Source organism: Pan paniscus, chromosome 10, assembly GCF_029289425.2.
Source record: "Pan paniscus chromosome 10, NHGRI_mPanPan1-v2.0_pri, whole genome shotgun sequence".
In the NCBI taxonomy this organism is placed as follows: Eukaryota; Metazoa; Chordata; class Mammalia; order Primates; family Hominidae; genus Pan; species Pan paniscus.
In genome coordinates, this window is record NC_073259.2 from 48,323,804 (window position 1) to 48,349,902 (window position 26,099).

At 33.6% G+C, this 26,099-nt stretch overlaps 1 protein-coding gene across 1 annotated transcript in view; it reads right to left on the reverse strand.

The window, feature by feature from the left end:
* The window catches only part of ARID2 (AT-rich interaction domain 2), a 181,909-nt gene that overhangs the window by 62,579 nt on the left and 93,231 nt on the right, over window positions 1–26,099 (reverse strand). The window contains exons 6-11 of the mRNA XM_003825757.6: window positions 22,515–22,582; window positions 7,339–7,405; window positions 6,998–7,248; window positions 6,572–6,668; window positions 6,282–6,491; window positions 4,498–4,665 (exon numbers count right to left, since the gene is read on the reverse strand). Of these exons, the coding sequence (XP_003825805.1) occupies window positions 4,498–4,665; window positions 6,282–6,491; window positions 6,572–6,668; window positions 6,998–7,248; window positions 7,339–7,405; window positions 22,515–22,582 (861 nt within the window). The remainder of the gene's footprint in view (window positions 1–4,497; window positions 4,666–6,281; window positions 6,492–6,571; window positions 6,669–6,997; window positions 7,249–7,338; window positions 7,406–22,514; window positions 22,583–26,099) is intronic.

Here is a 26,099-nt window from a genome sequence, read left to right on the forward strand (position 1 = left end):
AAATTCAACTGTTAAAATTCTGAAGGAAAGAGCGCGTCATACTAACATACTAACATACTTTCTTGAATTGAAAAACAACATTGGACTTTTTCTAAGTAACAAAAAGAGCCTGATTAAGCAAGAGACTTTCGTTAATAAAAACTATCTTTACTATGTTACGTGGCAGACATTTTCCGAAAAATCAACTGAGGTAAATCTGCAGTGTCAAGGTTTTCACAAAAATATATTTGAAGTATATGATAAAAAGCACCTAAACATCAAATACATTGTAACGGTCTTGAAATGAACAATATTTCAATTTTCCCAAGCCAGTAATCCTAAAAATACAGTCCCTGGACTGCAGCATCTGCATCTCATGAGAACTTGATAAAAATGAAAATTCTGTGACCAGCCTGGGCAACATGGTGAAATCTCATCTCTATTAAAAAAATACAAAAATTAGCTGGGTGTGGTGGTGGCCACCTGTAGTCCCAGTTACTCAGGAGGCTGAGGTAGGAGGATAGTCTTGAGCCCAGGTGGTAGAAGTTGCAGTGAGCTGAGATAGCACTCCAGCCTGGGCAAAAGTGAGACGCTGTCTTTAGAAAAAAAAAAAGAAAGAAAAAAACATCTCAGGTCCCACCTGATCCAGAAACTCAGGGAATGTAGCCCAGAAATCTTTAATAAGTCTATCACATGATTCTGATGTACCTAAGGTTTGAGAACCACTGTGCTAAAACTTCTTGAATATATCAGGTTACACAAGATACCTAAGTAAAACAGTAACAAGTATAATTTATAGTCATATCTTGTTAATATCTTTTTGATATATTTTCCAGAAACTTAAAAAAAAAAGGCCTCTAATGACTGAGCCACAAATATTCTTGCAGTCAGGTACTTGCTAATTCTTTGATTTCAACAAAACAAAGGAGAACTCAAGTTTTCAGATGATTGTAAAAAATAAGTTTAATACTTTTTGGATAATTCTGAAGTTCAAAGAACTGTAAATTCTATCTTCATCTATTTAATGATGCAAACTAGATTTTTCAATTTACATCTATAAAAAGGGAAACAGGGATACTACTGATGCTAAACTCCAGTTTCATTCTATCAGTAAGTAATAGTCATTGAGAGATATACTGAATTAATAGCATCTAGAGAATTAGAGGGGAGAGCCCTATTCATCTTATTAAGAGATACATTTCAAGTAAATTTTTGTTTAATAATTTTTTTTTTTTTGAGATGGAGTCTTGGTCTGTCACCAAGCTGGAGTGCAGTGGCACGATCTCGGCTCACTGCAACCTCTGCCTCCCCGGTTCAAGCAATTCTCCTGCCTCAGCCTCCTGAGTAGCTGGGACTACAGGCGCACACCATCATGCCCAGATAATTTTTGTATTTTTAGTAGAGATGGGGTTTCACCATGTTGGCCAGGATGGTCTCAATCTCTTGACCTCAAGATCTGCCCGCCTTGGCCTCCCAAAGTGCTGGGATTATAGGCATGAGCCACTGTGCCCGGCCTTGTTTAATAATTATTTATAAAAATTTACAATGTATTTACTATTTGATGTACCATTTATTAATAAAACCTGTAATGATAAACTGTATGTATGTGCGTTTTATATATATATGTGTGTATATATACACATATATACATATATGTATGTGTATATATATACATATATGTATGTGTATATATATACATATACGTGTGTATATATATACACACACATATGTGTGTGTATGTGTATATATGTATATACATATACATTTTTTTTTTTTTTTGAGATAGACCAGGTTCTTGCTCTATTGCCTAAGGTGGATGCAGTGACACATTCATAGCTCACTACGGCCTTTGACTCCCTGGGCCCAAGCTGGGACTACACGCATGCATCACCATGCCCAGCTAATTTTTTTCCTGATTTTGTAGAGATGGAATCTCACTATGTTGCCAGGCTGGTCTCAAACTCCTGGCCTCCAGTGATCCTTCTGCCTCAGCCTCCCAAAGTGCTGGGATTATAGGCGTAAGCCACAGTGCCTGGCCAAATGAAATTTTTAAAATTTAGAGCTTTAAAGAATAACAAGGAATTGAAAAACTTTAAAAATGTCTATTTTGTAACTAAAAAGTATTGACAGGGTGATGAATAAAAAAGAATCTCAAACATAAAATGTATTATATTAGGATAAAACTCTTGTGAGGATACTGGAATACAAGTTCAAGGTGAAAGAGGAATATTATAAAATTTCTGATGTTAAAGAGTTTGTGTATTTTAAAAAATGAATGATGGTATCAAGATTCCACTGCATACAAAAAGCACTGTAATTATTTTCTTTTAAAAATGTAGTTTAATATACATCTAGACAATACATACTTTGCAACTATTTAAATTATGATAGAGATTTAGATGTTAACCTAAAAATGGGTAAAAGGTTATAAAAGTTTTCAGAGGGATTGAGGGAAGTGAGCAAAAAGTTTAAAGATGGTAATTCCATAAAAAAGCAGCATTAAACTATGCAGGCAATAGCTAAACCACAAAGGATAACCAATCAAACAATTTAAAGTTGTCATTCAGGGAGAGCACAAGTAATAAAGTGCTCTCCAGCTGAAAATTAACTCTTTTCAATCCCGAGCAGTCTAGTCCCATCTCTATGAATGAATTAATTACTACATAAATGAATAAGCCACAAATTCTCAATGTTTAAATTCATTCATTTGCCAAATGAGGACCAAATTTTAGATTGAGAAGTAGGTTCATTTGCTGAGGTCAAAAGAACTGTCAAGGTCAAAGGCTAACCACGCAGCAAAAAATAGTCTTCATCAAATCACCCTTGAGTATTCACTGACATTTTATCAATTTCTCTAACACTGCTCCTTTATGTCCCTCAATTAATTTAATCTTTAGTTTCTTCTTTGATGGTAAAAAACATTCCCACCTCCCACTTAACTAGCAATACGAACAGTTTCATTTCTTTCTCAAGGTTGAGAAACCATTAATATTCTGACCAAAGATTCCCCAATATAAATTGGCTGTTTAACATCTATTACCTGTAGTTGAAAGCTCATTGAATAGACTGGCAGTCAAAATTATCTATTTTGTGCCTTCTGTTATTTGTCCACTTTTGTTAGGTGGATCCAAGTTAGTTGAGTGAACATATGACACAAATCTATACACTTCAGAAGGACATAATGGAAATCAATGAAATATGTGATACTTATTACATACTTTGCATAGAGTACATAATTTTCATACTACAAGTTGGAGTAGAAGACAAATTGGGACCATGAATGAATGTGAGAACAGATAGCTAGAGATGATGAGAGTTCAATCTCATTCATAAGCACTGGCAATTGAAAAGGCCAGGTATTTAGGAAGACTCAACAAGATCTGATGAATGGATGTGATGGCTAAAGATTAAGGATAATGAAATTTTTGGTTTGGGGCTAGCGAGGGAGGATAAGAGACCTAAACGCATTTCTAGCTGAAAGGAAAAAGTGAGTAAGTAAAAAGAGATTTAAGATATGGGAACATGGAGATGGGAAAGACTGATATTCAGAGTAAGTTTCAGAAGAAATTAGCATCTCTTTCTGAAATGCGCAGAAGCTAAAGGAAAATGAGTCCAGATGCTAATAAGTTTGTAACTGAAGGAGTAAGAAATTGAAGAAATTCATTCTACACAGCCTCTGTATTAATTACAAAGTGAGAATTAAGATCAATTGAGAACACGAGCATCCTCCATTCAAAAAATATAAAGAAAGATAAGTGTCTTGGGGACAGCAGGAGGTGAGAGGATAGGAAATGCAAGGGTAGGTGAGATGAAATATGTATTTTTAGTATAAACCAAGGTAGAGAAAGCACTCTAAAAAAAGGTTAAGGGTGGTAAAATATAAAAAAACGATGACTCATAATGAGCCACTGGAAGGAGTTCAAGGACTGAAGTCTGGTTATTAGACATGTCTGTACTATAATTACAGTTGAGCTAAACAGAATTGAGCTAAGAGACACTAGGAAAGGTGCATAAATGCAGGTATACATGCTTGTAAGTGTGTGTATACACATGTGCATGTGTCTTCTCCTAGGCTGTTGATTCTGTGGTGTTGGTTCCAAGACTTAAGGACATTAGGAGTATTATACTTACGCGTCCTGATGATCACCTGAGAAAATTATAAGGTAATATATGAATAATCTATTCCTGGCATGTCAATTTCCCATGACCAAAATCACAAATAATATGCCTATTGGGGCACTTATAGCTATCGTAATTATGAATATCTAATCCATCACATTACTCTAAATCCTGCCGAACTTAATTTTCCTATTATACTATTCTTCCTATGAGCTCACCTTGATCCTGCTACTCCTGGAATGTATAATATCTAAGAAATTAGAGTACATATCCAAATTCCACTTTGGCCTACTCTACTGTAAAATATCAGTTCTCTATACTGCACATTGAAATTTATTCTTAGGATCAAATCTTATACACTCATAACCACACTGAAAAAGAATATGTGAAAACACTAACCTGGGGCAGATGCTACATGAGTCTGGGTTTGGACTTGCTCTATAGCTTGTGGCCTAATTTCAGATAACATTTGATGACTGGAACTTGGGTGTTCAATGAGTTTTACCGCAGCTAGTGCATCAGGGCCAAACATCTGAATATCCATAGAAACCAGACACACTAACATGTCTAAAATAAATAAAAAGCAATAGTTATTAGTCAATAATATTATAAATGAATGCCATCACTGGTGAACACATGTTGTACAGAATACTTATCAATGTGAATAAATGCTAGTCCATGAATCACAGTACATCAGAATTACCTGTGCATCTTTAAAATAAAAGATTTTTAGGCTGGGCGTGGCGGCTCACACCTGTAATCCCAGCACTTTGGGAGGCGGAGGCGGGCGGATCATGAGGTCAGGAGATTGAGATCATCCTGGCTAACATGGTGAAACCCCGTCTCTACTAAAAATACAAAAAAAAAAATTAGCCGGGCATGGTGCCTGTAGTCCCAGCTACTCGGAAGGCTGAGGCAGGAGAATGGCATGAACCCAGGAGGCGGAGCTTGCAGTGAGCCAAGATCAGGCCACTGCACTCCAGCCTGGGCGACAGAGTGAGATTCCGTCTCAAAAAAAAAACAAAAAACATTTTTAGGCTCAATCTCTGAAGACTGATTTAATAGCTCTGGAGTGGGAGCTGGATATCTATATCTATATCTATCTATCTATCTATATATTTTTTTTTGAGAAAGGATCTTGTTCTGTCACCCAGGCTGGAGTGCTGGCACGATCACAGCTCACTGCAGCCTCAACCTCCCAGGCTCAAGTGATCCTCCCACATCAGCCTCCCAAGTAGCTGGGAACTACAGGCATGCACCACTGCATCTGGTTAATTTTATTTATTTTTCGTACAGATGAGATCTCACTATGTTGCCCAGGGTAATCTTGAACTGTGCTCAGGTGATTTTCCTGCCTTGGCCTCCCAAAGTGCTGGGATTACAGGTGTGAGCCACCATGCCCAGCAGTGGATATCTATATACTTGAAAAGATTCTCAAGTGATTCTGATGTGTAGCCAGATTTAAGAATCACTGATATGAAAAGTGACACATTAACTTCTCAATAAGAACAGTTTTCAAGCTGAATCTTTATTAACTCTGATTTTAATATTTATTACACCTAAGAAAGATATCATTTTAATCACCAAGTAAAACGTTAACATGGCATGTGTTAGTAAGTATATTTAAAACTGATAGCTCTTATGGAGGTGACTTCATTGATTTTTAAAGATTGCAGCACTACCAGCAACTTCTAGGAACAGAAGGAAACATATTTCACTTAGCTTTAATTGTTTAACAGTAGTAGCTGGCCATATGAAACAGAAAGACCTGCTCTCAGATAAGTTAGATGTAGCAGTTTTGTCCATTTCAAATTTAATACGTAACAACAGAAATTAAGAGAAGAAATAGGAATTACTGATAGCCATGTAATCCTGGTTTCTAAATTATAGATGCTTCTTGCTCATTGAGCTACGCTTCTTCCAGAGTTGTATATTTCAAATTTAATAAAAATAAAAAATAAACAAGACAATGTTGCATAACGTTAAAAAATGTAATTATTGTAAAAATAGCCATCACTGAATTTAAAGCATAATAAAGAATAATGGAAACAAGTATGCCTGAGGAGGTAATGACTCTTCAAAATAAAACACTAAACCTCAAATATAAATTGAGGGTTTTGTACAGTACCATATTAAACACTTTACTCAATAAAGAAAATAAGTGTTTTTTGGTCCAGTCTTACCTATGCTCTTTTCTACTTTTGCAATTTTTGTGCAAGCAACATCTCCCATTTCCGTGAGCATGTATAGCACCTCGAGTGTTGAGATTACAAGCAGCACATCAGGTAAAGTGAGATGACAAATGATCTCTCTGTAGGAATCCTGATCCACATATTCACAAATTAAAACACCATTATCTTCTGCTTTGCAAAGATTTCCCAAAATTTCCATGCCTGAAAAACATACAAATATGTATTACTAAGAAATGATAGTTTGTTTACTTTAGAAAGTAAATACTTCAGTGAAAACTCACCTCTCATCTTTAAAAATCTATCCCTTGACATTAGACATTTTGTAACAGTATGAAACATCAGATGAGTAGTTTTGAAATCAACAGGGTCCAGTAAAAGCTGGAAAAAGAAACAACACTATTATTGAGCTATGCTTCTTCCAGAGTTGTATACTTCAAATTTAATAAAAATAAAAAATAAACAGGACAATGTTGCATAACGTTAAAAAATGTTATTGTAAAAATAGCCATTTCTGAATTTAAAGCATCATTTCAAATACTTTTTTCCATAAAAGTATGTGATACTTCTACATCACCATTTTTAGCAACTAATACATGTAAGCATTTAATAGTCTATAAATATGGCAACTATAAAATGCCACATCCTAAAATTGTAACATAAATGTTGCTAACTATAAAAACTAGTTTAAGGTACAGTCACATGCTTACCTCAGCTGCAATATTTCCTAATGTGTCAAGGCCTAATTGCCTTAAAGAAATAAAATGACTATGTGCAGAAAGTAATAGGAAACGAAGACAGGTACGATTAGCTGCCAAGAGCTTAACATTGCCCTCCTCAAAGGAAAGATTTCGCAAAATCACTGCAATCTGAAGTACCCGCTGTCCTTCAATATCGTTAATGCCCAGCTTTCGAGGTGGATGAAATAAAGACTCCCAAATCCATTCTCCTGATGTACCTTCTACAACAGAAAATACATATTTCACTTAAATTAATATTTCATTTATTAATACTTCAAAGGTTTTGAAAAATTTTGCTTTCACTAACTTACCATGAGACTTGTTTCTGTCAGAAATGAGGTCACGAACTTCATTATCATCAACGATGTCTTTCCAAAACTGTAATGATAAATTATTTAATTCTCCATGATTTGAAACAACTATTCTACTGCTTTAGAAATAGTCACACACAGGCTAGGTATGGTGGCTCATGCCTGTAATCCCAGCACTTTAAGAGGCCAAGATGGGAGGATTACTTGCAGCTGGGAGTTCGAGACCTGCCTGGGCAGCAAAGAGACACCTCATCTCTACAAACTAGAAAATTTAAAACATTAGCCAGGAGTGGTGGCATGTGCCTTAAGTCCCAGCTACTTGGGAGGCTGAGGCAGGAGGATCACTTGAGGCCTGGAATTGAAGGCTGCAGGGAGCTGTGATTGTGCCACTGCACTCCAGCCTGGGCGGAAGAGTGAGACCCCATCTCAAAATTAAATTTAAAAATAAGTTTTAAAAAATAGTCACACAATATGAAAATAATGTTTCTACTTATTTTTAGTTCATGTGGATATTGCTACATTCTAGGGAATTAATTCTTTGATGTAAATATTTGATTGTCTATAGTTTCAGATACTTACATAAAAAGGCATCTTTTTATGTTTAGGGCTTTTTAACCTGAGGGCCACAGACGACTAAAGGGACTGTGAAAGAAATCAGAAATCTGTGAACTTAGATGGGGGAAAAATGACATCTCTATGTACATTAAACACTACTGGAAATTTGACATTTTTTTTGTTTTTGTTTTTTTTTTGAGATGGAGTTTCGCTCTTTCCACCCAGGCTGGAGTGCAATGGCACCATCTCGGCTCACTGCAACCTCCACCTCCCGGGTTCAAGTGATTCCCCTACCTCAGCCTCCCGAGTAGCTGGAATTATAGGCACGTGCCACCACACCCAACTAATTTTTGTATTTTTAGTAGAGATGGGGTTTCACCATGTTGGCCAGGATGGTCTCAATCTCTTGACCTTGTGATCCGCCTGCCTCTGCCTCCCAAAGTGCTGGGATTACAGGCATGAGCCACAGTGCCCGGCCTGGAAATCTGACATTTCTTTAGAATTTCTTCAACTCTGAATATTAAGCAATGAACTATAGTAATATTAGCAGTATCTGTGACATTATGTGTATATTTCAAAACAACTGGGTTTTTTTTTTTGGAATCAAAGTTCTTAGGCATTTAAAACCATTAGTTGGAAAAAGGCTTACTGGCTTCATGTGATCATCAAAGAAATCCATTGCACAAAAAAATCTATGACAAACAATGTTTGGTAGCAATAAAAAAGAAGTAGGCACATTTTTTAAAAAGACAATGTTCAATAACCAAGAAAGAAGGGCCACAAGAATTCAGATATTAAAGATATCAGACACAAAACTTAAAATGACAATGAATAGTAAGTTCAAAGAAATAAAAAACTAAAAATTTTGGCAAAGGAATGAAAACTATATGAAAGAACTAAAAAGAAATTCTACAACTGAAAAACATAACTAAAATTAAGAATTCAGTGGATATGTTTAAGAACTGATTAGATACAACCCAAGAGTGAATTTATGAGCAAGAAGAGAGGGCAAGTAAATAAGTTTGAAGTATAAAGAGACAAAAGGATGAAGAGAAAAAAAGTGTATGAGACATAAGGCACACAGTGAAAAGTTCTAACATACAAATAATTGGAGTTCCTGAAGATGAGAAAGAATGGGCAGACAGAATATGTGACAATGTAAGGGCAGAAAATTATTCTAAAATAACTGAAAAATGTTAACCTATATATTTCAGAAGCACTACAAACTCCAAGAAAGATAAAAAAAGAAAAAAGGTGTGGAAACATCATCATAAAACTCCTGAAGAACAAAGAGAAAAATCACAGTGGGGTATTTTCAAAATGATGGAAGAAAATATCTGCCAACGTATTTCTTTTCATTGAGACGGAGTCTCGCTCTATCACCCAGGCTAGAGTGCAATGGCCTGATCTCAGCTCACTGCAACCTTTGCCTCCCAGGTTCAAGCGATTCTGCCTCAACCTCCCAAGTAGCTGGGATTATAGGTGCGTGCCACCACGCCCAACTAATTTTTGTACTTTTAGGAGAGACGGGGTTTCACCATGTTGGTCAGGCTGGTCGTGAAGTCCTAACCTCAGGTGATCCGCCCATCTCGGCCTCCCAAAGTGCTGGGATTACATGGGATTACAGGCGTGAGCCACTGTACCCAGCCTGCCAACATAGAATTTTTTAAATAGTGAAACTGTTCCTCAAGAATGAAAGTGACATAAAAACATTTTCTGACAAATAAAAAACAGAAAAGCTCATTATCTACAATCTAAGGAAGAATAAATGATAAAGGTAACTGTGGTTAAGCCAAATTAAAACACTTTCAAAAAGTCATGGGGTAAAAAAAAAAAAAGGTAAATTTAAAATTTAGAAAAATACTTTCAAGTGACTATTTATTTAGGCCATATGGAGTATGGTACTGGAGTAGTCATCCTACCAAAACCCAACATGTATGAAAAAACTGTTTTCAGAGATTGGAAAAAAGGTAATGCAAGACTGTAATCACTGAACAAGAGAAACAAATGAGGTTATTCCAATGATTGACTGGTATTTTTATTTGGACATTAATTCTAGACTAAAGCATAAGGAAGAGAAACCCAAGATATCATAGTGATTGCTAAGCTGAAAACACTGAACAGAGCACAGCAAAGCTAAGGAGGCTAGAATATGAGAGCAAATTTTCAATAAGGGAAGAGTTATGCAGAGAAAGAGCTCCATGAATCTACATACATATACTTTGAGTTCATTGCTAAGTATTAAGTTACACAGATGTATGCTCAAACTCCATAATGCTAGTCAAAAAACTGGAGAGAACAATTATAAGAGGCTGTAATTAAACAATTCCTAGAATAGAGAAAACTCATATACACCTAGCTCTTTCAGGAGAAATTCCCAAAATGTCATACCTAAGTAGAAGGAATAAACAAGCCCTAGAGTAAATGCTAATCTACATATGTCATAAAGCTTTAAAACAACCCTACTCTGATAATCCATATATCAACTAACAGCCTGCTAAAACAAAGTTCAACATTCTGGAAAAATGCCAAAGTTCAGACACTCAACAATGTCACACTCACACAACACTCACATCTAATAAAAAATTACCACACCTATAAAGAAATGAGGAAACATGACCCATAACCAAGACAAAAATCAGTTTCAAGAAAAATAAGATAGTGAAATAACAAAGATAACAAGAAAATTAACAAACAATGACATTAAAAAACTATTAAGTATGTTCAGTGATACAAAAATATGAACATAATTAGCAAATAAATGAATATAGGACAATCAAATAAAATTTCTTGAGCTGGAAAATGTAATACAGATGTTCCTTGACTTATGATGGGATTATGTCCCAATAAACCCATAGTAAGTCTAAAACATCGTAATGCATTTAATACCCCCAATAAAACCATAGTAAAGTCAAAAAAACTAAGTTTATCATAACTTGGGGACCATCTGTATCTGCAAACAAAGAAAATATACAAGATTTGCTTAACTAGAAAAGATGAATGCATAACAATAGAAAATATCCACAATTAAGTACACAGAAAACAAAAAAGGTCTAAAAATACTGAAAAGAGCTTCAGTGACCTGTGGAACACCCCCATGTTCTAATATACATATTTAGTCATCCCTCAGTATCTGTGGGGACTGGTTCCAGGACTCTCCAAAGATATCAAATTTTCCACATGCTCATGTTCCTCATATAAAATGGTATAGCAGTATAGTATTTGCATATAACCTACAAACATCCTCCTGTGTACTTTAAATACAGTATACCTAATACAGTGTAATGTGAAGTAAATAGTTGTTGCAGTCTTCTTTTAATTTTTTAGTTTTATTACTTTTTACTGTTTTTTAAATTGCTTTTTTCCCCAAATATTTTCAATCTGTGATTGGTTAAATCTATGGATGCAGAACCCATGGATTCAGAGACCAGACTGTAAATGTAGTACCAGGAAAAGAAGAGGGGTCTGGGTGTGGTGGTGGATGCCTATAGTCCCAGCTACTTGGGAGGCTGAGGCAGGAGGATTGCTTGAACTCACGTGTTCAAGGTTGCAGTGAGCTATAATTGTACCACTGCACTCCAGCCTGGGTAGCGAAGCAAGACCCTGTCTCTAAAACAAACAAAACAAAAAAAACAAGAGGGGAAAGAAAAATATTTGAAGAAGTGATTGTGAAAAACTCTCCAAATTTTATGTAAGATACCAAACCACAGATCCAAGAAACTAAATGAACCCCAAGTAAAATAAGCAATGAAACTGCAAGGCATATCATAACCAAATTAAATATCAGTAATAAAGAGAACATATTAAAAGCAGTGAGAGTCTACAATACATATACAAGAGCAATAAGAAAAAAGTTGACTTCTTGTCAATAACAATGCTATCTTTAAAGTGCTCAGACAAAACCCTAAAACCTACAGTTTTATATGCATCAAAAATATCCTTGAAACATGAAGGCAAAATAAAATTTTTAGATAAATAAAAGTTGAGAGCCTAAACTCAACTACATCATTAATTTCCTAAAGTGTAAATGGGCTTAATACACTGACTTAAAGGCAGAAATCACAGAAAAGGCAGACTGTGGGGAGGAGGAAAATAAGTGCTAACTATATGGTATCTAAAGAAATGCTATGTATAAAAACACAGAAAAAAACTATAAAGATGGGAAAAATATATTATGACAACATAATAAGAAAGCTGTAGCTAAGTTTCATACATAATGTTTTTTAAAAGTTAATTCATCAGGAAAATATATCAACTGTAAATGTGTATGCAACTAACAACAGAGGTTCAAAACACATAAGGTAAAAACTGACAGAACTGAAAGGATATATAAACATTCATAATTACAGTTGATGATTTCAACATTCACATCTCAGGAAATTGTAGAACAACTGAACTGAACTCATGGAGATGGAGAGTGGAATGATGGTTACCAGAGGCTGGGGCAAAGTAGGAATGGTTAATAGGTACAAAAATATAGCTGGACAGAATGAATAAGATTTAGTATCTGATAGCAAAACAGGGTGACTACAATAATTTATAGTATGTTTAAAAATAACTAAAAATGTATAAGTGGAATGTTTATAGCACAAAGAAATGATGTTTGAGGTGAAGAATACCCCGTTTACCCTGATGTGATCATTAAACATTGTATACTTGTTTCAAAATATCTCCTGTATCCCTAAATATATGCACCTACTACATATCCATAACAATTAAAAACTTAAATAAATAACCCACGTAGAGGAAATCACAGTGGAAATCAGAAGATACTCAGTTGTAATGAACGCATGACATATCAAATTGGTAGAATAAAGTTAAGCTGTGCTTAGAGGTAATTTTGTGGTCTTAATTGTATGTATTAGAATGTACATATTAAAAAAATAAAAACAACAATCAATCGCGTAAGCACCAGCTCTAACTCCTAACAAGTTAGAAAAAGTGCAGCAATAGAAAGATATATGAAAAGCAGAAATTAATGAAAACACATACAACAGCAGGAAACATCTAATCTTCCTCAATTATATTTGTGTTATCTTCTAATGCCCCCTTTTTTTTTTTTTTTTTGACAGAGTCTCGTTCTGTCACTAGTGGCATGATCTCGGCTCACTGCAACCTCTGCCTCCTGGGCTCAAGTGATTCTCCTGCCTCAGCCTCCTGAGTAGCTGGGATTGCAGGTGCCCACCAAAAAGCCCAGCTAATTTTTTTGTATTTTTAGTAGAGATGGGCTTTTGCCATGTTGGCCAGGCTGGTCTCAAACTCCTGACCTCAAATGATCCACCCACCTTAGCTTCCCAAAGTCAAAGTGTTGGGATTATAGGCGTGAGCCACTGTGCCCAGCCATTTGTGTTTTCTTGATTTCATGTGATTAGTGATTATACTGATAACCGCCACTCCCCATTGTGACTGCATATTTATTTAAACACTTTGTGCAATTTACACTTTCATCACTAATTTTCTGGAGTTAAAAAAAAAAAGTGTATAATTCTATAACCAAATGGTTTCGCTCTTGATGCAGTGTAGTGAGGACAGAATATAGGACCCCTGGGTCAGTTTATGAAGTGGGGAATTAGGAATGCAGCTCTGTATCATGGTGAAAACTTTGAAGATCTAATACCTTCAAAGAAAAGGAGGCAAAAGGGCTTGACTGTCTCTACCGTAGTTTTGGGTTAAAAATAATGCCCCAAATTTTGTACCACTGGCCTACTCCCCAATCTCCATTGATTTGGTTTTAGTAACTACTCGAGTTACCTGAAAATCAATGAAGAAATTAATACAGTCATTCTGAACCAGTATTTCTCTGTAGATGATTGGCAATTGCAATAGAGTAGTGGAAGAATAAACTTTCAATCCAATCTGTACAAAAACCCTACAAAAAGTGGTCTGCTGAAATTTGTAACCAATATTATAAAACAGAAGGGAATATTCCACCATGGAACAAGTAAAATTAGTCACAACAGCTTTAGATATTAGAATAATCAAGTGTATTTAATTTTTAATTTACATATTATATATTTATATATTTTGTTTCTATATTATATAATTTATATAATTCAAATTAATTTATTAAAAGATTTTTTAAAATCTTCAAAATTATTAAAAACATAAAAAAGAAGATCAAAAGGGAAAATCTAAAATAGGACGGAGAGAATTTCTAGAAATTAAAACATGATCACTGAAATAGAAATTTAACAAATAAGTCAAGCAGCATATTAGGCACAGCTGAAAATGATTAAGGAACAAGCCTAAGGAAATTACCCAGAATGCTGCTCAGAATTAAGAGAAGGTCAGAAATTGATTAAAAAAAAGAAGAAGAAGAAGAAGAAAGATAACCTAGAAGAAAAGGCAGAAAACAACTGAATGACAATAATACAAGAAAAATATAACTTATAATCTACAATCTATAAATGGAACATGGACAAAAATAAAGACAAGATAACCTAGAAGAAAACGCAGAAAACAACAGAATGACAATAATACAAGAAAAATATAACTTATAATCTACAATCTATAAATGGAACATGGACAAAAATAAGGACAATTATAAAACTCAGAATTTTATCAATAAAATATCTTCATTGAAAGATCTAGTTAAAGATGTGTTATACTGTGAAAAAAACACATACTCAGAAGGGAGATGAAATACACAAGAAAGAATGAGGACAGAAAAATAAGATTAAAAGATCTGCTTTCTGGGGTTTTAAATTGCATAAAGGTATAAAAACAAAAGTAACATTTTTAGCAATGAGCTACACATAAAAATAGGAAAATAAATATTTTCTCTAATTAGAAAACACAAATTTTTACTGAAATGTAGTAGGAAGAATTTCAGTTTCTTGACTAAAAATCTGGTACTTTCAAGCCCTAACGGGGCAAATAAACCAATGAAAAAGAATCTAGAAAAAGATCTATACGTATATGATTGGTGGATTTATGACAATGGTGATACTGCAACACAGTTTTTAAAACAAATAATGTAGGTTCAAGTGGGTATCCATATGAGGGAAAAAAACCAAATCTTTACTCCTGGCTTATACCACATACACAAAAACACAATAAAAATTATAGATCTAAGTGTGAAAAGTAAAACAGAAAAAAACATATTCTGTTTTTGACCTCATGGTTGGCAAAATTTTTTAACTAGAACTAAAAAATGGCCAACTTCCAGAAAAATTGATGTTAAACTACATTAAAATTAAGTTATGTAAGTTCATCAAAAGATACCATTCAAGAATGAAAAGGCAAGCTAGAGAGAAAATATTTCCAACATCTTAAAAAGAAATTTTATCCAAAATATAGAAAAAAAACTCTTACAAATCAAAAAGATAATTATTTAAAAATGGACAAAACATAGGCACTGCCTAAAAGAAGCTATCAAAATTGCCAAAGGTATTCTAGTTCTCATCAAACAAGAAAAAATGTAAATTAAAACCAAGCTACAGTAACAATGCACACTCACTGTAATAGTTAAAATGAAAGAGACTGACAATACCAAATACTGTCAACGAGGAACTGGAACCAACATACTACTGCTGAGAAGATAAAACTGTACAACTGCTTTGAAACATGTTTGGTAGTATCTACCAAAGCTGAATACAGATATGCATACCCTATAACCTAGCAATTAACACTCCTAGGTCAATTACCCAACAAAAATGCATGCATATATTTACCAAAATGCATATATAAAACCCTTCATAGCAAAATTATTTGTGTCCAACCTGGAAATAACTAAATCCTTATTGCTTTTTACAGTAGAACACACAAATTGCTGCATAGTCATGCAATGTAACATTATACAACAATAGAAATGAATGAAGTACAAATACTTGCAACGATATGCATGAAACTTTCACAAACATGATGTTGAACAAAAGAAAAAAAGAGAAGTAGAATAAGGAAGAAAGGTTAACAGATAAGGGAGTGAATGAAGAAGTGACTGAAAGGGGGAATGAATAGGCGTACTTCAGAGGTGTTGATAATGTTCTAATTCTTCATCTGGGTAATGATTACATGAGTGTATTCACTTTATAAACACATCTTGAGGTGTATACTTATTTATGTGTTATACATATACACTAAGTATGTGTTATAATTTAAAAAGTACTTATAGGAGTCCAAAAAAGATAATAAATTACAAAGTCAATGCATCCTGAAGCTTAGTTTTAATACATATAATACTACGATTAACATATCTTTTGTCATTAATTAAAATTTTCTGTTAACTGCACATTCACAGCTGAAACAGGCACATTTGTCTGCTACTACTTTTCCTTTTGTTTACCATGGTCCTGCACATAAGCATACTTTCTATACCTCAAACTAAGTTTGTTCTTACCTCAGAACATTTGCATTTGCTATTCCCTCTGTCAGAAAGACTCTTCCTCTGCAGTGCTGGTCACCTATTATCATTCAAACCTACTAAAAATCATCAGATATTACCTCCTGATGGAAGCCTTTCTGGTCATATTATCTAACGTTACCATACACTCACATGTCTTATAACTCTCTATCACATTGTCTTGCTTTATTTTCTTCACAATACTTGCAAAAGCCTCAAATAACATTGTTTACTTTTATTGTCTGTTTTCCTATCATAGAATGGAAATTTGCTGAGAGGGGAGACCTTGTTTTCCCAGTGTCTGGAAAAGTATTGGCACACAGAAAATAGTAAATATTTTTTAAATAAATGAATTAATGTACAAAATATTTTACCAAATAAATTAGTTCAAGTATTTTTTTCTCTGAAATAAGGTGACTTAAAGCTATTAATCCGATAATTCTTATCAGATATTATCAGATAAATGTCATAAACATTTTAACTAATTATACAATATTTTGTGTAGCAATAGGCCTAGCTATTTTGGGCTACAAACTTCATTCTGGATAACAATATGAAAAGTGTAACTTTACCACAAAATTCAGTTAAGATGGTATACTTCTTGTGAAGGATCTAGTATACTCTTTGACTTGCAAATTTGTCTTGGAGTTAACTTAAGAAAAAACGTTTTTTATACTTGTGGGCCTGGATGTGAGTACATACATCCCAGGTAGGTTGATAATAAGAAGAAATGGAAACAATCTAAATTTCTGAAAATATGGATTATTTACATGAATTATGAAATGTGTAATATGAATGAAGTAGCCATTAAAATACTAAACATTAAGGATGAGAAGAAAATCTAACATTGTAATAAGTGAAAAGAACAGGTTACAAATTAAATTCTGAATAAAACTTTTGCTTTAAATAATATGCATAGAAAAGACTCGATAGATGTATATAAGGATATTAATGGTGTTTATTTCTGAATGGGTGTGATTAATAATGGTTTTAATATCTGCCCTTTGCTGTAAATTCTAGCTTTTCCACAGCATGCATCAATTACTTCTATAAGGGAGCAGACAGGGTGGTTCATGCTTATAATCCCAGCACTCTGGGAGGCCGAGGCAGGAGGACTGCTTGAGAACAGGAGTTTGAGACTACCTTGAGGAACATATCAAGACTCTATCTCTACAAAAAAATAAAAAATAAGTTAGCCAAGCATGGTGGCAGGAGTCTGTAATCTTAGCTACTTGGGAGCCTGAGGAAGGAGGATCCCTTGGGCCGAGGACATTGCAATGAACTACAATGGCACCACTGGACTCTAGCCTGGGTGATAAGAGTAAGACTGTCTCAAAGAAAAATAAATAAATAAAAAATAAAGACTAACCTCTGTAAAACCAGGAAAACATTTCTCTCTCTCTCTCTTTTCCCACTATTTAACTATTAATTCAAGTATCACCAGCTCGTTAAAATAAAATTCATGTATACATCTCTGAAGAGACATTATAGGTTCCTATTTGTTGAAATACTTTACAGTGGAACTGTTTTGTAAAAAAACTGTGTAAACAGAAAAATGATAAAGAGAACTACGTAAAGTGTTTAATATATAGTCTATATTAACTTTTAATTCAAGTAAAAATATGTTTATGATAGAAAAACAAATCTACATGACAACTAATACTTAATATAACATTATTTTTATATAAGCCATTGATGCTAAATGCCTAACTATAACTCTTTAATTTTATCTCTTCTTAGGTAAAGAAAAAGTTCCATTATAAAAGAAAAATGCCCTAGTGGGAATATAAGTTAGAAACCAAGCCTGTAAGGATTTTCTAACTATTTAAACATCTAAAATCTACAAAAAATTCAATAAATCATACTGATCTACATGAAAGTTTCCAGAAAGTCTTTTTTTTTTTTTCCCCTTAAAGACAGGGTCTCACTCTGTTACTCATGGTGGAGTGCAGTGGTACAATCATAGCTCACTACAGTGTCTAACTCCAGAGCTCAAGCGATCCTTCTGCCTCAGCCTCCCAAGTAGCTGGAACTACAATCATGCACCACGATGCCCAACTAATTATTTTTTTTCTTTGTAGACACGAGGTCTCATTATATTGCCCAGGCTAGTCTTGAACTCTTGGGCTCAACCAATCCTCCTAACTTGTCCTCTAAAATTGTCAAATAAGTCTTGATGCATTAAAGACAATTTATAATACTTAAAATAGACTGCTGAAGAATAAAGTTTTTGATTAGTTGAAGCTTATCATTAGCAGTTTTTGTTAGTTAAACCTAAAGACTAGCAATAAAGAAAAGCTAAAATGCCACTAGAAAAATCTACTTAACAGCTACCATTTCCTAAAATGACTCCCTTTTAATACAAATTTGCAAGATAGCTCAATAACAAATTTTATGGACATATAACAACTGTATGTACTTATGGGGTACCTGTGATATTTTAATACATGCATACAATGTGTAATAATCAAATAATGGTATTTGGGATATGCATCACCTCATATATTTATCATTTCTTTGTGTTGGGAGCATTTCAAATCTTCTCTTCTTACTATTTTGAAATATAAACTATTGATAACTATAGTCATGCTACTGTCCTATAAAACACTAGAATTTATTATTTATTCTTTCTAACTAGGTATTTGTACCCATTAACCAACCTCTCTTTGTACATCACCCTCTGACCCTTCCTAGCCTCTGGTAACCACCAATCTACTCTACCTCCAAAATATCAACAAGTTTGGCTCCCACATACGAGTGAGAACATGAAATATTTCTCATTCTGTGCCTAGGTTTTCATTGAACATAATGACCTCCAGTTCCATCCACATTGCTACAAATAGCACATTTTCATTCCTTTTAGGGCTGAATAGTATTTCATTTTATATATACATATATATATGTATATATATAACTTTATTCATTCACCTGTTACTGGATACTTCGGTCAATTTCATATCTTGGCTATTGTGAATAATGCTGCAATGCACATTGACGGCACAGGTATTCCTTTGATATACTATTTCCTCTCCTTTGGATAAATACCCAGTAGTGGGATACCGTTTTCCATAATGGCTGTATTACTTACTTTCCCATCAACAGTGTATGAGTTCCCTTTTATCCACATTATTACCAGCATTTGTTATTTTGCTGCCTTTCTGACAACAGCCATTCTAACTGGGGTGAGATGATATCTCATGGTGGTTCTCATTTACATTTTCCTAATGATTAGTGATGTTGAGCAATTTTTCATATATATTTTGGCCATTTGTAAGTCTTTTTTTTAAGAAATGTATCCTGCAACTTTACTGAAGTTTTATTCCTTTCTCTTGCTTGATTCCTTTGGCTAGGACTTCCAATACAATGTTGAATGAGAGTGGTGCAAGTGAGTGTCCTCATCTTATTTCAGTTTTTCAAGGAAAAGCTTTCAGTTTTTCCCCTATTTGGTATGATGATTATCTCAAAAGATGCAAAAAAAGCATTTGATAAAATTTAACATTTCTTCTTGATAAAAATTTTCAAGAAATTAGGCATAGAAGAAACATACCTCAAAACAATAAAAGCCACGTATGACACATCTACAACTGAGATGATCATATTTTTGTCCTTCATTCTGTTGATGTGATGTATCACATTTATTGATCTGCATCCTTACATCCCTGGGATAAATCCAGCTTAATGATGGTGCACTGTCTTTTTGATATGTTGTTGGATTTGGTTTGCTAGCATTTTGTTGAGGACTTTTGCATCTATGTTCATCACAGATACTGACCTCCAGTTTTCTTTTTCTGTTGTGTACTTGCCTGGTTTTGGTATCAGCGTAGTATTGGCCTCAAAGAATGAGTTAAGGAGAGTTCTCTCCCCTTCAGATTTTTGGAATAGTTAGAGAAGAACTGGTGTTGGTTCTTCTTTGTAAGTTTGGAAGAATTCAGCCATAAGCCATCCGGTCCTGGGCTTTTCTTCATTGAGAAACTTTTTATTACTAATTCAATCTTGTTACTCTTTATTGGTCTGGTGAGGCTATTACTTCCTGGTTCAATCTTGATGGGTTGTATGTGTCCAAGTATTTATCCATTTTTTCTAGGTTTTCCAATTCATTAGCATAATATTTCAGCATAGTCTCTAATGATCCTTTATATTTCTGTAGTATCAGCTGTAATGTCTCCTTTTATGTTTTTGACTTTATTTGAGTCTTCTCTCTTTTTTCTTAGCTATTCTAGCTAGTGGTTTCTCAATTTTGTTTATCTTATCAAAAAACAACTTTTTGTTTTGTTGATCCTTTGTCTTTTTTGTCTCCATTTCAATTAGTTCTGGTCTGATCTTTAGAATTTCTTTCCTCTACTAATTTTGGGTTTGGTTTGGTTTGCTTTTCTAGTTCCTTAAGGTGTATCATTAGGTTGTTTATTTGAAATCTTTCTACTTTTTTGATGTAGGCATATATTGCTATAAGCTTCCCTCTTAGGACTGCTTCTGCTGTACCCAATGGGTTTTGGCATATTGTGTTTCCATTTTAAATTTCCTTCTTAACTTCTTCCTTGATGCCCAATAGTCATTCAGGAGCACGTTAATTTTCTTGTATTAACATCTGTACAGTTTCCAAAGTTCCTCTTATTATTGATTTCTACTTTTATTCCATTGCGATATAAGAAGACACTTGATACTATTTCAATTTTTAAACATTTGTTGAGATTGTATTGTGGCATACGATATGGTCTATCCCAGAGACTGTTCCATGTGCTGATGAGAAGAATGTATATTCTACAGTTGTTGGATAAAATAGTCTATAAATGCCTATTAGGTCCATTTGGTCTATAGTGCAGATTAAGTCTGATGTTTCTTTACTGATTTTCTATCTAGATGATCTGTCCAATGCTGAAAGTGAGTAAAGTCCCGAACTATAATTGTATTGGGGTCTCTTTTTAGCTCTACTAATATTTGCTTTATACATCTGGGGCCTCTAGTGTTGAGTGCATATATGATTGTTACATACATCCTTTTGCTGTATTGATCCCTTTTTTCATTATATAATTACCTTTTTTGTCTCTTTTTGTTCTGTGACTTAGTCTATTTTGTCTGGACAATATCAAAATTTTTACAACTGATTTTTAATATTTAAGTGATTAATCAAACACCATTAAATAAATGAAAATAAAAAATAAAGTAATTCCCTAAAACACTATGCTATCATTTTATTTTTTATTTATTTTTATTGATTTATCGGTTGACTTTAGAGACAGGTCTTGCTCTGTCACCCAGACTAGAGTGCAGTGGCACAATTATAGCTCACTGCAGCCTCAAATTCCCAGGCTCAAGCAAGCAATCCTCCCACCTCAACCTCCCTAGTAGCTGGGACTACAGGCGCACACAACCACGCCCAGCTAATTCTTTAATATTTTTGTATAATGAAGTAAAAAATATATACTTTTTTTGTAGAGATGGGGTCTAGCTTTGTTGCTCAGGCTTGTCTTGAACTCCTAGCTTCAAGCGATTTTTCCACCTCAGCCTCCTAAGGTGCTGGGATTACAGGTGTGAGACACCACACCCAGCCCAAGAGAGCTACTTTTAAGAAACAAAGTGGATAGATTTAGAAATTTTAGCTGAAGTCGCAGCAAGAATGAACAGTAATCATACTTGAATGTATCTCATGAGTTTTAAAGAAAAGGTGTTTAAACAATAATGTTCTATTAATAGTAATACTATAAAATGTACCCTTAGAGAGTAAATAAAAGCAGCATCCTATATTTCCTTGAAAGCCAGCAAAGTTAGACAAGTGTTAAGTGAGAAAACAATTTGTTCAAGTTTTTTTGTAGTTTCTCACTTGAAATTCACAACTATATTTTGTTTCAGAAATATATTCCCAGAAATTTTCCTCTAGATGGACACTTACTAATCTTTTACACCTATTCTTTTTGAGGATCTGATGGCAGGTCTGGCCCTTCATTCCTTTCTGAATTGCATAGTTTCAGAACACACATAAAAACGAAAACTTCCTGAAACCCATTCTCAGAATCCCAGTTGAGAAGAGGGTCATTCAATTATTTATTGCTATTGTTGTTACTATTCACAGAAATCAATGAAAATTTTATGTCTGTTCGTGGGTATTCTAAAAGATTTTTCACTCAACTCAATCACAACTTTAAAATCGTTGTGTATGGCATATGTATTAGATAAAGATAAAAGTATAGGTAGTATTATGTATATTAAATAAGCAACCACTGATCTATTGTTGGCTTAGCTGCATGTAACTCAATGATTCAACATTTTAATTAAAATGATTTACCTTAACAAAGTCTCTATCAGTCTTCTCTTTCCATTCTTCTCCAAATACAGTGGAAAAGGATCCTAAAGCTAAAAAACAAATAAATAAATAGTACATTCAATAAAATGCAATAAATTCTTTCAATTAATTATTTAATAATAGGCTTGGAAAAACAACAAAACTACATCTTAATATATCTTGTGTACTAAAAATTATTTTATAGTAAATGATAGTCACGATAATTTCTTTTGAAATACATTGTTTTTAGATTTAAAGAAAATTTGTGTTCCTACAAATTAATAATATAGACTCTTTTTCATAATAATTATACAGATAATAAAGAAGTGAAGAGTACTTAAGAGTTACTCCACACTGGCTTTCATTTATATAGAAGAAAAATCTTAAAAAAGCAAACTGAGGTTATTGCTATTAAATTTCCAGGTTATCATTTAAAATCTTCATATTAATTTCAGAAATACTTGCATAATTCACACTTCAAAAAACATAGAGAGCAAGGCACTCCATGGAAATAATTCCCACAATTCCCGTAAATCTCCTTTAAGGAAAATTCTGAGGCCTACATCACGCTTGTGTTTCTCGATAAAGTTGCTTTATCAACAACTTTATGACTTTTGAAAAGTCAAACCATCTGTTTTCGTAAGCTTCTTCTTAATAACGTTCTGTCTCTCATCCACATGTGGCCCTCACTTCCCCACCAAAAAACTTAAGGCACATAGATAAGTACATCCTGTATTATTTTTTCTCCTTCATGCTGCTAGCTCGAATTGTCAATATGGGATCAGACTATAAAGCAGTATGATTCAAATGTCTAAGCTGTGATACAATGTATTTTTCCCCTTAAAAATTAAGTGAATCCTTTATCAACTATCACATTAGCTCCGTAATGAAAGTTACTGCTTTTAGAAACCAAAAGAAAATTATATAATGACAACTGTTAACAGAAAAACTAGCTGTTATGAACGTTAATCTTTAAAAAAAACAAAATCTTAAGCTTCCTTATTGGACGTGTTATGACAAGCATAACAAGTGGGTATGTTTTCTCTCATAAGAGATTTATGGACTCTTGGCAGTCTTATTACCTTTTAAGTATGAACCTAATATTTAGTTAAAATTGAGTAAAATAAAGTTTGTAAAGTACTCTGGCTAGAATAAGAATTTTCATCTTACAAAATATTTAAAAGGGTGAGAAACAGCAACATTTTAAACATAAATTATATTTACTAATGATTTTACTACTGACCTTAGGGTCGTCAGGAAATAATATAAAGAACAGATGTAAATGTTTTGAATAAACAAATTAACTACAGTGACCTCAAAAAGCATTTCATAAAATATCAAATTGATACATAAGTAGCAGCTTAACCAGCAAAATGAAGCCCACACACCACTAAAGACAGACAAAGTTTTCTTTGTCCTGAAAAATCCTTATAAAAAACTTCCCTAGGGGCCGGGCATGGTGGCTCACACCTGTAATCCCAGCACTCTGGGAGGCCGAGGCGGGCAGATCACTTGAGGACAGGAGTTTGAGATTGGCCTGGCCAACATGAGGAAACCCTGTCTCTGCTAAAAATATAAAAATTAGCCAGGTGTGGTGGTGCTCACTTGTAGTCCTAGCTACTTGGGAGGCTAAGGCACGAGACTCACTTGAACCTTGGAGGCGGAGGTTGCAGTGAGCCAAGATTGCATCACTGCATTCCAGCCTAGGGGACAGAGCAAGGTTCTGTCTCTTAAAAAAAAAACCCAAAAAAACAAACAAAAAACCCACCAAGCAAATAACATCCCTGGGAAAACAATACAGGGCAGAACATAAAATTGAAAAATGAAATTTCTTGTCACATAGAATTTTTATTATACTTCTTCAAACACACAAAATATGTAAATATTCTACTTTCTAAAAGAAGTGGCATCTATATTTCTCTCTCAATTAAAATCTCATGCCCTAAAAATCAAATTGAAGCCTCTCAAAGTCTAACCAAATAAAATATGTCTACAACCTTCAAACTCCAAAGAAATTATTTTTATCATATAAAACTATTGTTTTAAATATAAGGTCTTCATAAAGTCCCTATGTACTGTGGAACTAAACTTTCTGTGACTTCAAATGATAGAAACTATACCCAAATGGCACTTGCTAAATTAATGCGGTTTTGCATTATTATACTACACAATAATTTAGTCTTTTAAACAAACAAAATGCCTGAAGAATGCATGAAGATAAATTAGGTCTAAACAAGGTCTTGTCTTAGAGCACCCAAACTGGTAAGATTACTTCTATCATATACCCAACTTAAATTATTTACATGTAATCCTATTCAATGATTAAATGTTAAGACTTAAAATTATTCTGGTTTGAAAATATACATTCTTTTCAAAGGCTTCATTTTAAGGTTTCTAAAAAATGTGAAACAATTTTCAGCTCCATTCTACAATAAATACTGAAAGTTGTATTTGGAAGATCAAAATAGAATAACGGAAATCAAAGAATATAAAAGTGATGTGAAAAGCCATCAAATTTATATCTTCAAAGTTATGACAGAAACTGAGAACTAACCATCTTTCTTCCCACATCCCCATCCATGTAATCAAGAATAGTTTTGGGCAAGTTAAGAAACTAATTTTTACTTTTATTTAATTTCAAAATCATTTTCAATATAAAATATGTGCCAAATTTCAAAGAATCCTACCTAAATAATCCCAAATAAAACACTACTTGACCCAAATCAAATTGCAGAGAAATAAATTCTTTTGCAAACATCTCATTAAAGATAAAAACAAAAAGTCATAAAATGTTATAACAAGTTCTCTCAAAGACTCTGCTACTGTGCTATATATATAATTTCCTAAAAGATAAAATACTTTCGATGTATGTCAATACCTTATTCTTGAATAGGATATACTTCTGGCAAAAAATGGGGTTGGAGTTGGGGAGAGTCGGAAAGCAAGAAATAACTTTATACCAATAACTTCAGCTAACACAGATATTTTACAAAAGAAAAACCGAGCAGGGAAAGATTTCAAAATATTATTTCTAAATCTTTATTAAACTGCAAGAGAAAACTGAGTAATTTGATCTGTGTGATAATCTAGCCTTAATAGATAATTTCAGAAGAGATGAAGAATTTGATTTATCAAAACCCACAACTAGAAAACCCTACAAGTAAAAATGATATGAAGCCTTTGATAAGCCTTACGTTGATGATTTAGAAGACAAATTTTCAAATGCATTGACCTAAAATGTTTTAGTTAAAAATTATAGCCACACATTAGCAGAAATAGACTTCAGAAAACAATTTCTTCCAGATCCTAGTTTTCTTTGTCAAAATCTTGTAGCAAGCAATCGTCTCAACTCAGGAAACCTATATATTACTCCAACTTAAAAACCAGGACTTTTACTTCAAAAACACTGAGACAAAATTACTATTCAAATATTTAAGGTTAAAATCCCCCAAACATTCATTATCTTAAATAGTGCATAATATAAAAACAGAAAATAAAGAATGCTATTATGTTGACAAACAAAAAGTACTTTCTCCTTAAAAACCTTAAAAAAAAAAACTTTTACAGAAGAATTATATAATACATTCA